Source organism: Achroia grisella, unplaced genomic scaffold, assembly GCF_030625045.1.
Source record: "Achroia grisella isolate CSIRO2021 unplaced genomic scaffold, CSIRO_AGI_Agris_v1 utg6051, whole genome shotgun sequence".
Taxonomy (NCBI): domain Eukaryota; kingdom Metazoa; phylum Arthropoda; class Insecta; order Lepidoptera; family Pyralidae; genus Achroia; species Achroia grisella.
The window spans coordinates 304365-319737 of NW_026712961.1; the positions used below are offsets into that span (position 1 = coordinate 304365).

A 15373-nucleotide genomic window follows, 5' to 3' on the forward strand; every position below is an offset into this window, starting at 1 on the left:
TAACCCCTTATTAGTTATTATGACTGACCTAATTACACTTTGTTTATATTTTCCTTACCATTAAATTCATGTAACTGTTTTCTAAGTTTGTAATCTAATAAGATATTGATTGATTATAATGCCTAATTACGAAAATTTATCACATAGTATTAAGATATAACATATAATTCTAAATTATGAATTGTTCCCATGGTATATTATATAAAGTTTCTTCATTATCTAAAAATAAGTGTATATAAATAAAAAAATAATCTTTTTTAATTTGAAATAAATAAAAAATAGTTTCTTGAATATGTGTCACATTTTTTAATCATATAAGACCTTGTATGTGTTGTTATGAGTAATTACGCAAAAAAAAATAATTTATAAAAATAATTATACACTTACATATAATAAATATTATTTATTTGTGAACTTGAGCAATCCGTTATTGATGTTAATATATTTGGATATATATCCCTTTACGATATATGTTTCCATATTCCAATATTTCTTATTATATAAACTCATGACGTAGAGTTTAACCTTAACTTGTACATACTACACTTATAATAAACATATTTGAAACAGAGCAGTCTTGTGTAGGTATGAATTCGTCGAACATTGGTGCCAATTCTTTTACACTGCTTTGACAATATCATCTCTAATAAGAAGAAGATCCAGACTGATCCATTAACGCGTAACAAAACGTATAAAAGTGTATACAGTACAATTCGTTGATAAATAAACAAAACAAAAAATTCGAATCCCATAACTTAGGATAGTGGTATACTAAGTTAGATGGCTCTATAAGTCTACGGCGTGATAGAATATATCATTTACATTCATTCTTATCATTATAATATAATTAGGAAACTTCTAATATCAAATTTTACTTAAGAAAAATTATGGCGTCTTTTTATAACCACCTTAATATTTAAATAGCAAAACGTGCTAGTTATTTAAGGCAGCAACTAAAAAATGTGTATCTTTATATTATGGTAGATTTAAAAACAATTTTTATATTCGTTAATTTTATATAGTAACTACTAAAAATTTTTATCTTTATATAAAATTTTATAAAAAAAAAAGAGTAAATATTAAAATTCATACGTTATTTAAATGAAAATGTTACTTGTAGATAGTTTTACATTATGGCCTATTTTAACGTTATTGCTATAACATTAAAATATGACAAAATGTAAAACTAATAATGAGCCGATCACATTATTTTCATTATCGTTAAATTTACATACTCGAAACTTTTTCCAAGGTTTCCTTTTCTTTCCAATTCTAATGTTAACTGCAACAAATTGATGGATTATTACGGAAAACGTTATAATATTAACTGAAGGCTAAAACTATAAACTTAAATAGTCGAACGTTCTGGTTTAAATATTGACATTGTAAGCGTATGTAACGTTAAGTTACGTTACATACGCTTAAACAATAGTGACATTATTGTTTAAGTTTAGTTGTATTTATACTTCGATAATTATGTACAACTTACGATGTATGCAGAGTAATAAAAATTCAACGCATTTTATACCAGTACGTTTTCTATTAATATTCTATTAAAATTAAACTGAGAGTTGTTATATGATCACATAACGTGACTATAGCAATTGATTTTTAAATACATCAAACATATTGGTTTATAAGTAACATTTAAAATTATACGATAAAGGTAATTTCATATTGATCTAGTTTATAATTCGTGACATGTAGAAACTAGGTGGTTGCCGGCGTTACGTTGATAACGCGTTATGGATCAGCCATATATTTAGGGTATTCCGTGATAACTTACAACTGCTGGAGATTTCCTGAAACAAAAAAAGAAAATGCTTACTGATCTGTAATTCTAACTTAAATCAACGTCTGTGTGGAATATACATATATCTCAAGGATGAAATGTATTTTGTATACTAAAGATATATATATCTAAAGATTAAATTCGTATTTTGTTATGAAGAAAATAAGTGAGTGAAGCTATCCTATCCTTCAAGTTGGATCAAGTTGAATACAATGTGCAAATTTGCAATCGGTTTTTTTGTTTTTTATATATAAAAATATATCTTAAGGATTAACATATATAGAAAACAAAGTGCCTCATCTAGATGAGGCATCTCTGCTAAATATATATGATTTGAAATATAATTATTTTGGTCGGTGCAAAATATGTACATTGTGTTATTGTAATAAAATCTAATTAAATACTAAAAAATTGTACTTATAAATTATAGCTCCGTAAAGAAATAACTGCAGGGACTAGTATCTAGCCTGTGAGTTATGAGGCGTGGAGATATATGTATAAATTGATGTAGTACCTTCCTTTCTTAGAACGTTCTGTCTGCAGGTTTCTTCGTTACAGACGCATCCGTATCTCGCCTCTCATTTTTCACTCCTACAATGACAAATTGACTGTTACTTCATCGTATAATATTTATGTACATTTTAGTACTAGCAGAACTGGATTAAAAACCCTATGATGAATATGTATCTAAGCAATGTAGGTTTTATTGCACATTTCCCCACAGGCACGTAAAATGTAAATGTAAACTTTAAAGAATTTATAACCCTATATCTATATTAGGTTTGGAATGCATGAGCATTAGATTTAAGCATATATACAGTAAACTCTGGATATTATCTTTTAACCCTTGAATTATACCAAAGCAATATATTCTATATATCGTGTTTAATGAAAGAACTATCGATATTATGTTGAGTCTAAAAGACCAGTACATACATGGTTTGTATTCAAATTTATATTGCGATGATTGGAGAATCCAGAGTAGACTGCTTGTAAGCAACTGCAGATCTACTCTGGTGCCTAGTAATCCAAAACTGGACACTTATTGTAATAATGAGATTTTCAAAATTCTCAACGAATTTTACATGCAACAACATCCAACAAGTGACACGAGAATATTAATGGCTTTATTTATTTTATTTATATATAATTTTAATTATAATATAATAATAATTATATAACATTAATAATATAATTTTACACATTACATAACTGCATTAATATTCTCCTTACATTCTATGTAAAATTTATAACCGTAAATAATGTTTCAAAAAGTTGATACATTCAAAATTGGCGACACTTGACAATATTTCTTACTGTATTTTAGAAAGAATAAGGGCAGGATTTTTTATTAATTGATAAACTGTAAGAAGGTGTAGTTTAAAAATTAATTAAACACCCTAAATAGCCAATGCGGAACTCTAATTTTCGCAAACCCTCATGCTTTTGCGTAAATGTGGTGCTATTTGACGAAGTAAATTTAAAGCACTTATTGTATAATGGCGTTGAAACCTACTATAAATGCAACTTAATAAATAACCCTTTATTATTTATCAATATAAATTATGAATATGCGTGAATATTAATTTATTGAAGTCCCGTTCTAATTCAAATATTTGAATACCTCTTTTTTTCTTGTAGGTGCTTATTACTCGGCCATTAGCTGAAATTCAAATACTAATTAATTATAATATACAACATGATTTGAAATATATATAGTTGAAACTAGTTACAGAATAACAGGTACAGAATTGTGTAATAAAAAAATTAGTGCGTTACATTTCTTCAAAGTCCAATGACATTCAATAAATGTACACCACAATTCGTTCAAGTTACTACTATATTACTATATCTGTATCTAGGTACCAGACATGTTATCATGCGATGCTCATAATACTTAGGTGAATTTGAATTAAAGAACTCTCGAAATTCGAAAAGATATAGGATATCGAGCTTATCCAGGCAAAGACTTGTGGAAATAACTAGCCACTATATATAATTATGTACTAATAGATTAGAGTCCATTACATCACTATTTATGTTTATGTACAAATTTATAACTTTAGCTGTGTGGCCATTGAACTTAAGGTCGGTAACACGCTAATGTCAAATGAAAAATATAAACAAAGTAATCGTAACGTTTCAGCGTTTTCTGTATATTATCATTCATGTTGTATATTTAACGTTCTCACTAGCAAAATAGATGTGTACATTTTTCATTAATGTTATTTTTAAAACTATTGCCAAAAATAATTTGGATAAAATTTTTATAAGTCTCCCTTAATAGCGTAAAATGTACCTGTTTTTGTCTGTGACTGTTTAAATAGCTTGTTAATAACGTGTAACATTTTCCTACCGATTTTCTGTTCATTTTTTGGTGACGTTTGATTTTGCATTGAGTTCTCGTTGTCTATGAATGATTTTGATTCTGCTTTGGGCGATGCTATCTCTTGCTTATCGGGAGGTGGCAGAGCTTTTTCTTCTGCCGGAATTTTATCTTCTGGCGCTGGATATTCTTCTAATTTCACCTCCTCAGCGGTGTCTACATTCTTCTCTTTTTCTGGCGTAGAACTAGCGATATCGATTTTATTTGGAGAAAAATTATTCTCATCAGATTGTGCTCTGTCGACACCCGTTACGGTTTCTTCCATTGGAGCGTCGTCTTCGTTTGGTTTTGTTAGAGTTGAATCGTTCTTATACACAACCTCTTGGTCAGATTCAACACTAGTATCAGAGTTATCGCTTTTGATGCTAGTTGCGTTAGTTAACTGAAATAAATGTGTAAACGGTATTTTGAATTATAGTTTTTTTCCATGAATATGAATATACCTATGGATGGAGACAAGCGAATAAAGTCAATAAAAATAAAATTCGATTTTGAGAAAATGATCACATTCAAGTGCGATACTACCTCCAAATAATAATATATTAATATATACTTTATAAAATCTAGAGGTTTATTGGTTTTGTCGTTTATTTTGATTATTAAAGTGAATTTTGATATATTTTCTTTAAAAAACCAAATTAAACACTATATTGAATAAATCAATAGCTTTGTAGTGTATCTTTTTATGTACTACAATTTAAATTTGGTTTGTCAGTTTTAACACTCACAGTGTAACTGGAATCATCATCCGATTCCACATCGAGGTCAACCATCATTTTCTCTATGAGCCTCTCCATCGTGGTCTCGTTACCTGAGACGGTCGGGCTGGTTGTCTCGCGTCCACGTTTACTGCGCTTCACCACCTTGAAGTCGGTTAAACGGTTTTTATGTAATTAATAATAATATTTATTCACTTTAATACAGTGTTCCGTGGGCCCACGCCCCACAATTTGATTGTTAAGGGAAGCAATTCCAAAACAAGTATCTTTATTAAAATTATGTGGCATAATTAATAAAAATTTTCATTATTTGTTCTCAAAATTTAGTTACTTACTCTTACTTCCTAGTGGTGTCTTACTGAAACCTATTATTGAAGTTTTTTAAGTGAACAATTTCAATTTAATATGTAATAAAGGCTATTAATAATTTTATTCCATGCTAAGTACTCCGTTCAGCCTAGTAGAGAAAGGAATACAAACAAACAGACAAACACACTTTCTCACTTTCATATTAGTTTGGATTATTTAAAGACTTAATCTTTTTTGTTGTTATGAAGTACCAGTACTTCATCAATAAGTAAGAGTTACGTAAATATTGTTATATTTTCTGTTGTTGTGACGTACCAGCACTTCATCGTTGTTGCTGTGGCTGGTGGTGTTGTTGTTGCCGTAGTGTGACTGCCGGCGGAAGCACATGGTCAGCTCGAGCATCGACTGCAGCTGCGTGTACCAGGGCCGCGGTTGTGACACCCGGTTGCGCATTGCACGTGATCCGGTATACTTCAGTGTGCGGAGGTAGCGCCTTTTGCTTTGTATATACATCACCTGCAACAGAAAATAAATTTTTGTAAAACAGTGACTGCGTGAGTGGTCTAGCGATTTAGCATACCGCTTAACTTTTCCTAGCACAGTACAAAGTTTGTATTTATGTCACCCAGACAGGGGGTTTTCTATTATAATAATATTATATTAGAATAGAATAGAATAGAATAGAAATTCATTTATTCAAATAAACTTAATTTAAGCACTTTTGAATAGTCAACAATTTTTTAAATCTACCGTTTATTCGGAAAGCTGTCTCATCACAAAAAGAATAAGCAAGAACCTTGTGTGTTGCTCCTTTAAACAATCCTTGTAAGTTCACATTTTACAAGTCGAAACGTGTGAATACAAACTACCAACCAGCACTAATTTATTTAGGCTCAAATATAAAAACACAATAAGATTAAATCAGTCGTAGTGATAAGAGCAGACCAGTCTCTACAAGCAGCACTCGTTCACGAGTATGACGGATGTGCCAGCCATCACTGCGCTCGACCATATTTTAGGGAGCCCAATGACCCGGCCCACCACGCCGCCACATGTCTGGACATTTTAGTGAGCATGACTACTCATTCCACTCGACCACGTTACAGCTACAAAAATTACTATATGGTAGTATGGCAGTATTCGCACTTTACATGAGGATGCATGCGGCAATCAATACAAAAGCCGCTATGCTATCATATATCAAGAAAGCAGTATGAAAAATAAATTATAACGTTGTCCGCAAATAAACTTATACTTGCTATATATTGCTATCATCTTTAAATTCATCTATCCTATAATAGGCTTTTTTACATAACATTTGTTTAATATAAAGTTTGAATTGCCTCTCTGTCAGATTTAGCATAGATTCTGGCAGTTTATTATAGAATCTTACGCAATTACCATAAAACGAATGACTAACTTTGTGTAGACGGCATTTAGGTAAAATTAACTTATTTTTATTGCGTAAGTTTCTACTTGTACAGTCTTTAAGTTTCTTGAAACTATCTAAGTTTTTCCTTGTATACATAATATTTTCATAAATGTACTGTGAGGCAACTGTGAGGATATTTGATTGTTTAAAGCATTGACGTAATGACTCTCTAGAACCCATACCATAAATAGAACGTATGGCTCTCTTTTGTAAAATAAATATAGTATTTACATCGGCAGCTTTACTCCACAGCAGTATGCCATATGACATAATGCTATGGAAATAACTAAAATATACAAGTTATGCCGTCGCCACGTCTGTTAATTGCCTTATCCTTCTAATTGCATAAGCAGCAGAACTAAGTCTACTGGCTAATTTTGAAATATGGGGCCCCCATTGTAACTTCGAGTCCACTGTTATTCCTAAAAAAACTGTATCATTAACAAAATTTACTATTTCATCATTAAGCAATACCTGTGTATTTACTTGTCTTACATTAGGAAGCGTGAATTTAATACACTTAGTTTTGTCGGAGTTTAATAATAGATTTATTCGGTATGTATCCAAGTATATATTTCAGTTGTCTAGTACCCATAACACAAATTCTGCTCACCGTGAGACTAGATGGCGCTGTATTAATTGTAAAAAAAAGTTCACAAAGCACGCTGCTTAGCGGCTGAAATAGGTGAGACTCAGGTACCCATGCAGACGACTTTTTACAAAGTCTATCTTGGATAGAAGTAGAAATAATACTTATAATCTATGGAGAAAAATTCACGCGGCAAAAATTCGCTATGCGTATTGACCTTCATTGTATATAAAATACAAAATTATCAATGACAAAACAATCCGTTTACAATACAAAATAGCACATACAGTATCGCTGTATTGTTATAACTAGCAACATTGAACTTTAAACTTTCTCTAGTGGGAAATATCATTCAAAATTCAAGGTCACATAATTTCTGACAAAGCGGCGACAAGTTGTAGATCTATTACGCAAATATTAACACGAACTGACGATAGATATCGTGTTATAAATGCGCATTACTGTTTGTGTGTATTAATGAATATATCTCAGGTTAATAATACCTAAATAGATTACAATATCAGTCATGCGGCGAAAATGAACGCTGCGAGATAAGTAGTCTATGTTTGTTGAGTAATAATAATATAGGTTTACGACTATTAAACCCAAGATGAGGTAGTTAGTCATTCTCAACTGATTCACTGGCTCATTGACTACTTCGTGGCGAACAATACTTAACATAACAACATTTTGCTCCGTATATTTGAACCCACAGTTGCAGGGAGTGAGCTTACCGTCGTCTTTCGGATTAAATTGGTTGGCCATCAGTGTTTTCTTCATCAGAGTCAAATATATAAATAGATACACAGTTGTTTGATGTCGATCAGATACGAAGTCATGACCATTAGGTATAAATGGGATTATGTAAACCACTAAGGCGCGGCGCTCTTATTCCTATACTACTTATTAAGTATTCATCTAAAATTTCTTACCACATCAGCGGATCTAAGTGGAGGCTTGCCCATAACCAAGTTGATGAGCGATATTGACTCTCTGGTGACTCGCAATACTACGAGAAGAGTTAGGAAGAAAATCCAGGGCAGCGGGCGTAGTAGTTCCGGCTGAGGACGCTCGTCTTGGTCTACTGTAATACAAATTTTTACCAATTTTGTAAATAAGGGCTATAGGTTTGGTTTTTCAGAATCAACGAGAGCTGAACGGATCTTAATGAAAGTTGACATGAAATATATTGGACCGCTGCAAGTACAACCTTGTTGGGTTGCGTATCACTGACCCGGAGACTTACGACTGTGGAGCTCCATTCCCAAACTATGTCCTATCTCCTGTAGCGCCCATCTCTTTGTACCCATCGTGCTACACGATGCAAGAGGAGGGGAAAGGGGATTGTTTGTAATGTGGCCTCATGGCCCCATGACTAGCAATGTACCATGTCAGGTTGACCTCCAAGCGGAAACTCCACCTCCTGGAAACCATCATGATAAATTCCTGGTAATTTGTCACGATTGGCTACCTGACCTGACCTCATGATGTTCAGGTTATTATCCTCCACTGGTGCCCCGCCAGCGTAAACCGTTAGCGTAGGCGGGTGCATCATTCCATTATAATACATAACACGATGGAAGACTTGAACAAAGTGACCGACTATCATATAAAATTCGCTAGTTTCGGGGTAAATATATTTAGGTAACCATTGAAATGCAAGAAAAATTGCAAGGACGGTCACATACTTATCGTTTATCTAAAAAACTAGAGTGGATGAGGTGAAATAATAAAAGTTTGTTACATACGCACTTGTCTTGTCTGACTATCTGTCTGTTACTTACCTTTTGAGGACTAAACGGCTGAACATTGTATCATCAGTGCCTATCATTTATCTTCATAAAAGCAAACAAATATAGAGGTAAGAACTAATTAAATAATAAATGTAAAACACGACACTTACAAGGTGGCGGTACGGCCCACCGAGCGCACTTCTCCACCACCCATAGTGTGCGGTCCAGGTGACGTAAAACGGCTTGTCCCAGACGATAGCCCGCCATGTGCTCGGCGGCATTCTGTAGCAACTCTTTAGCAAACACGACCAACTCCATATCTATTGAAATTACAATATGTCTCAGGACAAATCACACACAGCGCCATCTAGTCCCATGCTAAGCAAAGCTTGTGCCATGGGTATTAGACATGATAAATACTTAGATTTTTTTGTAAATCCATTAATATGGAATGGGGGTATGGTATTGTTAGTAATGTGGACTACTAATGAAAAACAACGATAAATTCCTTGGGAACTTGTCACGATGGGCTAACTGAAAACCTAACCTCATGCTCATGTTATCATCTTCAACTGGTGTCCCGCCAGCGGAAACCGTTAGCACGGGTGGTGCACCATTCCATTATCATGCAAAAAAATATATACCCAGAGTGATTCCAAAAAATCATCCTCCCCAATACAAACTGCTTGTACCGTGCGAGGAATCGTGCCCACGACCATCGGAAGTATAGTAAGGCAGTCTGCACAACCACTGAACTACTCGGTAGTTACGTACGTATTAAAATTATGATAGCATATTTATTTAATAACTCGACAGTTTATCAAGTGCCTGTTCTGTGTGCACCTTTATGCGCTAAGTATAGCCATAACAATAATAAGAACCCGGATGTAAAAAATAGCATCATACTTAGACTACAAAATAGGTACATATGTATTTCATGACTGTACTGAGTATTTGTGTAAGTACATTTTATTTGTGCACTAATATTGGAAAGAGCAAACAATTATTTTTTGTTAATAATAGAGAAACACGACAAGATTTTAAGATTTTGCTTAATATATGACAATGCATCAAAGGTGGATAGTTAGATCATGGATCAAATGAAGATAGATTCTATGATGAAGACAAATATAAGCTAGAATATAATATTTATCTGAAAAAGACACAAACACCCAAGTATTATAAATGCGAGAGTATGTATATCTGTTCGCAAGTTAAAGGCAAAACGGATCATTAACAAGATTATATCACGTGAATAGAAATAGCCTTCTATGTCACGAAATAAACTGGAAGAGGAATGACATTTTGTGCAGAGGAAATTGCAAATAACGTATACTGTAGATAATTTACTTCGTAAAAATAATGGTTACACTAACAAAACTGATTGATTAATTGTACTAGAATAAACCTGACCAAAAACCTTTGGGTCCGCGCACTCACTAAATTATGTATATTTGGGAAATACAACAATATTGGGGGACGGGGATTGGTAGTAATGGTCAGGTCGACCTCTACGCGGTTCCCCTAGAAACTAAGTGATTTTTTCACTAGGGACTACTTGATCTGACCTTATTTTCATCTTATTATCCTCCACTTGTGACCCATAAGCGTAAATTTTTAGCGAGACAGGAGCACCATTCCATTGTCATCCATTAAAAAATACAACAGTATTGTTTTAATAATGTACTGAGTACATAGTGGCACAAATATTAGATATCTACTGTATCTACAGATGCAGAACTTGTGTGTTTATATGCTTAGTTATTCAATTATATTGTGGACGGGCGAATTTGGGAAAATACACAACAAATTTACGTAGCTCTGTGCCGGATAAGTTAGTGCGGGGCCTGTAGAAAATTCTTTCTGAAGCCCCATAGTTTGGTTTGCATACTTTAAAGTATAGAAAATTACTTTAATATTAAAAAACAATACTGTTGTATCTTTTTATTAAAGTAATTTTCTATACTTTTAAATCCAAATTCGCCCGTCCACAATATAATTGAATAACTAAACATATAAACACACAAGTTCTGCATCTGTAGATGCAGTAGATATCTAATATTTGTGCCACTATGTACTCAATACATTATTAACTCACATAAGGTAACTGAATGTTCATACATGCCATTACAATGACCTAGTAAGGACAACAATGAAATTATGTAATTTGAGACTAATCTAAGTACACAGCGAACATTTAAATTGTAAGATTGCATTTGTTGTTTGTGAGGGTTTTTTTTAAACTATGTATACAACGGGAACATTGATTCAGCGCCCCGGAACGGGCCTCAATGAGCCTCGGATTGTATAACGTATCCAATTATTGTACTATACACATCTCGCATCAGGGATGGCCTCAACCGTACGAGAATCCTCATACAAGTACTATATTTTCGGTTGAGGGCATTTTCACCCTCGTACAAGTTTGTATAAGTTATTGATTATCAAAATATGATGACGACGATAAGGACTTTAAGTTAATATATAAAATGTTACCAGATTTTCGATTTCTTCGTAACAATAATAAATGTTTTAAAATTGGCAACCCTGCCTTGCATAGATAACATTGTAGCACTGCTATCCCGAAAATTGTGCACGGGTGAAATAATTGTTTTGCTTGTACGCGTGAGGTCTCTGATTTAATATCAAAGACAAGCAGAATATTAATAATAATAATCATAACACTAGAAAATTCACGTAGTGCCATCTAGTCTCAAGCTAAGCAGAGCTTGTGTTATGGGTACAAAATAACAGATTGAGATTTTTTTGTAAATTACATAAATACATACATAAATTACATATAAAAATTGTATATGTATATACATGGAAAATATCCAAACTAAAACGAACATTCATACTAATAGATACAAATGTTTGTATCGTGCGAGTTTGAATCTGCATTCCAAATGAGGGGTAGATTAAAAAAATATATTATTAAAAAATGATTAAAATTAATCCAAGTTGAATAAAATTTAAAAAAGTCATAAAATGTTTTAGTCACAATAGCGCCCCGAAACGCGACAAGATTACAAAAGTAGAATCTGGAGTGCCAAATTTGAGATAAAAATGTATTTAAACTCTATCGTACTCTACTCTACTCTATAAGTAGAATTATTTCTTTAAATCAGTAATTATCCATTATAATAAAAACGAAAATTCTTTTCCCTGTATAATTTAGTATAGCTATAGATGGACATGCTCTTGGAAAAATATACATTTATAATAGTGGATGATTTTTCCAAATAGATGCTGAAGTTTCGGAGATTGCTCTCCACATAAAGGGAATAACGAGACTGAAGAAAATTAAATATGACGCTTAGGGTTGTTGGTCGTTATTTCTTGATATAACACGAAGTTTTCAAAAATAAATACAAAATATATTTATGTAAGTATGTATAATATATTTTACATGTTAAAATCTACAATCGGCCTAATATACTGCATATAACAATTTTACATGAGCGAATTTTGTGAGTCCGTGTGTATGCGAAGTAACCTCTGTAACTAATGTACTTATTTAAAGGGCATTGAGATATAAACGTTTTGTTATAGTGTTGTTTAATCCGGATCAAGTAAAGAAGGGTCACTAAAGGCATAATTTACTACTTACATAAAATTAAGTAGTACTTACTTATTACATAAAATTTAGTAAAAATATTATATTTCTTTTAATATAAAATAGAAACGCGGTGTAAAAACAGATAATGAATTTCTCTGCAATTAAACCATATTATATATGGGTATGTAATACAAATATAAATAGACATGAAATTATATTAAAGCTTATTAATAATTTTGTTCATCACAGGTTGGAATAATTAGCGATAAATAAATTACCTTAATGCAATACAATCCAATTACTGCTAAACACTTAAGCTAATATGTCTCCACAATCACACATACCGGTGATGCGTGTAACAGTATCACTTACACGAAAATTAATGTGTTATCAAATTTTTTTAATAAGGCACCGCACTAATGAATGCAGTATCCGATATAAACATCGTTTTGACTTCTTTATACCTTATAGATAAAGTAAACAGCAGCAAGGAGCAGAGGTCAGTGCAATCATAGGCAGATATGCTGGGGCTCCGAGGCACAAATACCAAAAGTATCTAGTTGATTTCATTTATATGTTCATTAAATACCTCTGTTGTTGGTTATGAATTAATAAATTTATGTCATGATATGCGAATTGGAAATTTCAGATTTCAGATAGAAAATAAATAGATGGGATGGTCCGGTCTGCATAGTATGTGACATGTTCACATTTCAGTCGGTATATTTGAACGCGGGCGGGGCCGAAGCCAATGGGGCGAGCATTTTCAGCGATCTTTTAGATTTGTGTGGTTTGTCGTACAAATTGATGTACAAAGTTCTTTGTTGAAGGACAGATTTGAAGTCATGAAAGTAGTAAACCACTAGTGAACCACACTCTAAGAAATAATATCTTAAAAGCACCTAACTGCTTTAATAACCACTAGCATGAGTGTACTTTGATTCAACAGTTTCAGGGTCATGTAAAAATATGAAAATATTTTATAAATAACCTTTATTATACTAAATATAAAAGTTTTTGTAAAAGTAGTTGTATTATAACATAGTTGTAAATGCATTGCAAATCAAAGATTCAACAACAACACTCTTTTGGCAAATTAAAAAATTGATATTCATAATAGCATTATTTATTATACAATAATCAATTAAAAATAAAATCCTGTCCAATTTATAAATTATTTTTTTATTGTTAGCCAGTAGACTGTATTTTATAGGGGCAGAGTCAGGGAATAAATATAGTAGATAAACACCAACAACTAAACATCCAAAATATGTGTTATATGGTTTCAATCATAAAGTAACACAGAACTCTTATTATTGACAATGTTCTGCTGCTCATCTGTTCAGAAATTATATAATATTATTTTGGAATTAATTTAAATGTGATAGACCCAATCATAACGGAAAACGAAAAAAAAATTGTTTTAATTGTTTGGCTGAGTGCTTAGAATGGGGGCCAAATATTTCAATAATTGTATTGGCTTTCATAACACAGACCTTGACATTATTGAAGATATTAATTATGACCATCTATTTCTTGTCAGTAAAATACCTTTTTATATTTACATAAATACTGCTCATAATAAAAAAAATATGAACCAAACACCGGTTTACAAGATTTTTATTTGCACTTCTGATGTGCGAGTTCAAAATAGAGTAACTATATAAAAAAGAACAAAATTACCTCCTTGTTAGTGGTGTGTATGGTGTTGTAGATACTCTTTTGTCAGGAGAGGAATAAAAACTTAAATGGTCTCCTCATTGTTTTTTATTGTAATAATTTGCTGATAATGTCTATAACAAATTAGGTGAAAGGGTGTTGTTTTGTCCCTCAAAATTTGTTTGTCTTAATTAATACCTTTTAATTTAATTATAACCAAACAAGATAATAAAGATTATAGTTTAGTTACACATTCAAGATCCTCGAGTACTAAAATATTATTTGCAATATCATGATAACCAATCTCATAATGAATTATAAACCTTAATTTTTTGTTGGAATTAAATATATAATATTAATGAGCAAGTATCAACACATAAAGTACATACAGTAGCAATAAATAATACATATCTAAATATTTGAGGGTAAAACAAAAAATGATCACCAATAAGATTTTTATTGTCTGAAAATTATATACGTTATATAAAAGATGATATCAAAGGGAAAACACATTAATATTGATCAAATTCTTAAATACCCAGTTATTAAATCGGAGTCCATTTCGTAGCTACATTATGGAAATATATCACAGGATTTATATTTTTATGTCAAGTAGGTAGTAGGTAGAGAATTTTAGTCATGAGAAGTGAAATAATACTATGATGTGATTTATTGGTATAATATGACAGTGACAGAATTCCTGATAGCATCAAAAGTATTAAGCGAAATTGATTATTCTTCTAAGCTATTGTTTAAGAAAAATAATTCTAAAAATGTTATTAATAATTTTATAATGTACCCTCTAAATAAATAAGTAATTAAAATTTCCGTATTGTTATTTAATAAAATTTAATTATTACTTTAATTAGAATAAAGAGTGGAGAAAATAAGTTATGAATCGTAATCATAATATACTAAAAGTCACTTACTTATATATTTTGTTTGCAGGTAGAATATTCAGATATGTCTCTGCTATTCTTTATGTAATGCAAAAATGACGGCATATAAATAATTACAAACGAGGTGATAGTAATTTTTTTTCGAATTTTAACAAAAATTATCAAGTCGAATTGTGTGTATATTATGGTGTTTCACTTAACCGGTGGATTTTTAACACTATATTTTTCTGTATCGCCGCAAACATAGATTACTTGGCTGACTACTCTGACAATAACGTATCACAACGAAATATATG

At 31.8% G+C, this 15373-nt stretch overlaps 1 protein-coding gene across 4 annotated transcripts; it reads right to left on the minus strand.

Moving 5' to 3' along the window:
* Positions 1 to 1194: 1194 nt before the first annotated feature.
* On the minus strand, positions 1195 to 15347 carry LOC131848957 (uncharacterized). 4 transcript variants are annotated; one of them, XM_059198926.1, is made up of 9 exons: positions 15108 to 15347; positions 9131 to 9280; positions 8160 to 8311; positions 5522 to 5722; positions 4907 to 5041; positions 4149 to 4560; positions 3417 to 3455; positions 2307 to 2383; positions 1195 to 1802 (listed from the first exon to the last, which is right to left on the minus strand). In XM_059198926.1, the coding sequence occupies exons 2-8, from the start codon at positions 9276 to 9278 to the stop codon at positions 2316 to 2318; spliced, it is 1155 nt and encodes a 384-aa protein (XP_059054909.1). In that variant the 5' UTR covers positions 9279 to 9280; positions 15108 to 15347; the 3' UTR covers positions 1195 to 1802; positions 2307 to 2315. The 4 variants fall into 4 exon arrangements, with proteins under 4 accessions (XP_059054909.1, XP_059054910.1, XP_059054907.1 ...); XM_059198927.1 differs by lacking the exon at positions 3417 to 3455; XM_059198924.1 differs by lacking the exon at positions 3417 to 3455 and having other exon boundaries at positions 4092 to 4560.
* Positions 15348 to 15373: the final 26 nt, after the last annotated feature.

What these genes read in the sequence shown, in the direction of transcription:
- LOC131848957 (XM_059198924.1), bottom strand. Translation starts at nt 9,278, where the DNA reads ATGGAGTTGGTCGTGTTTGCTAAAGAGTTGCTACAGAATGCCGCCGAG. An exon ending in CACTTAGATCCGCTGATGTG is followed by an intron (nt 5,723 to 8,159) that starts GTAAGAAATTTT and finishes TTTCTGTTGCAG; the next exon opens with GTGATGTATATACAAAGCAA. An exon ending in GCAACAACGATGAAGTGCTG is followed by an intron (nt 5,042 to 5,521) that starts GTACGTCACAAC and finishes ACCGACTTCAAG; the next exon opens with GTGGTGAAGCGCAGTAAACG.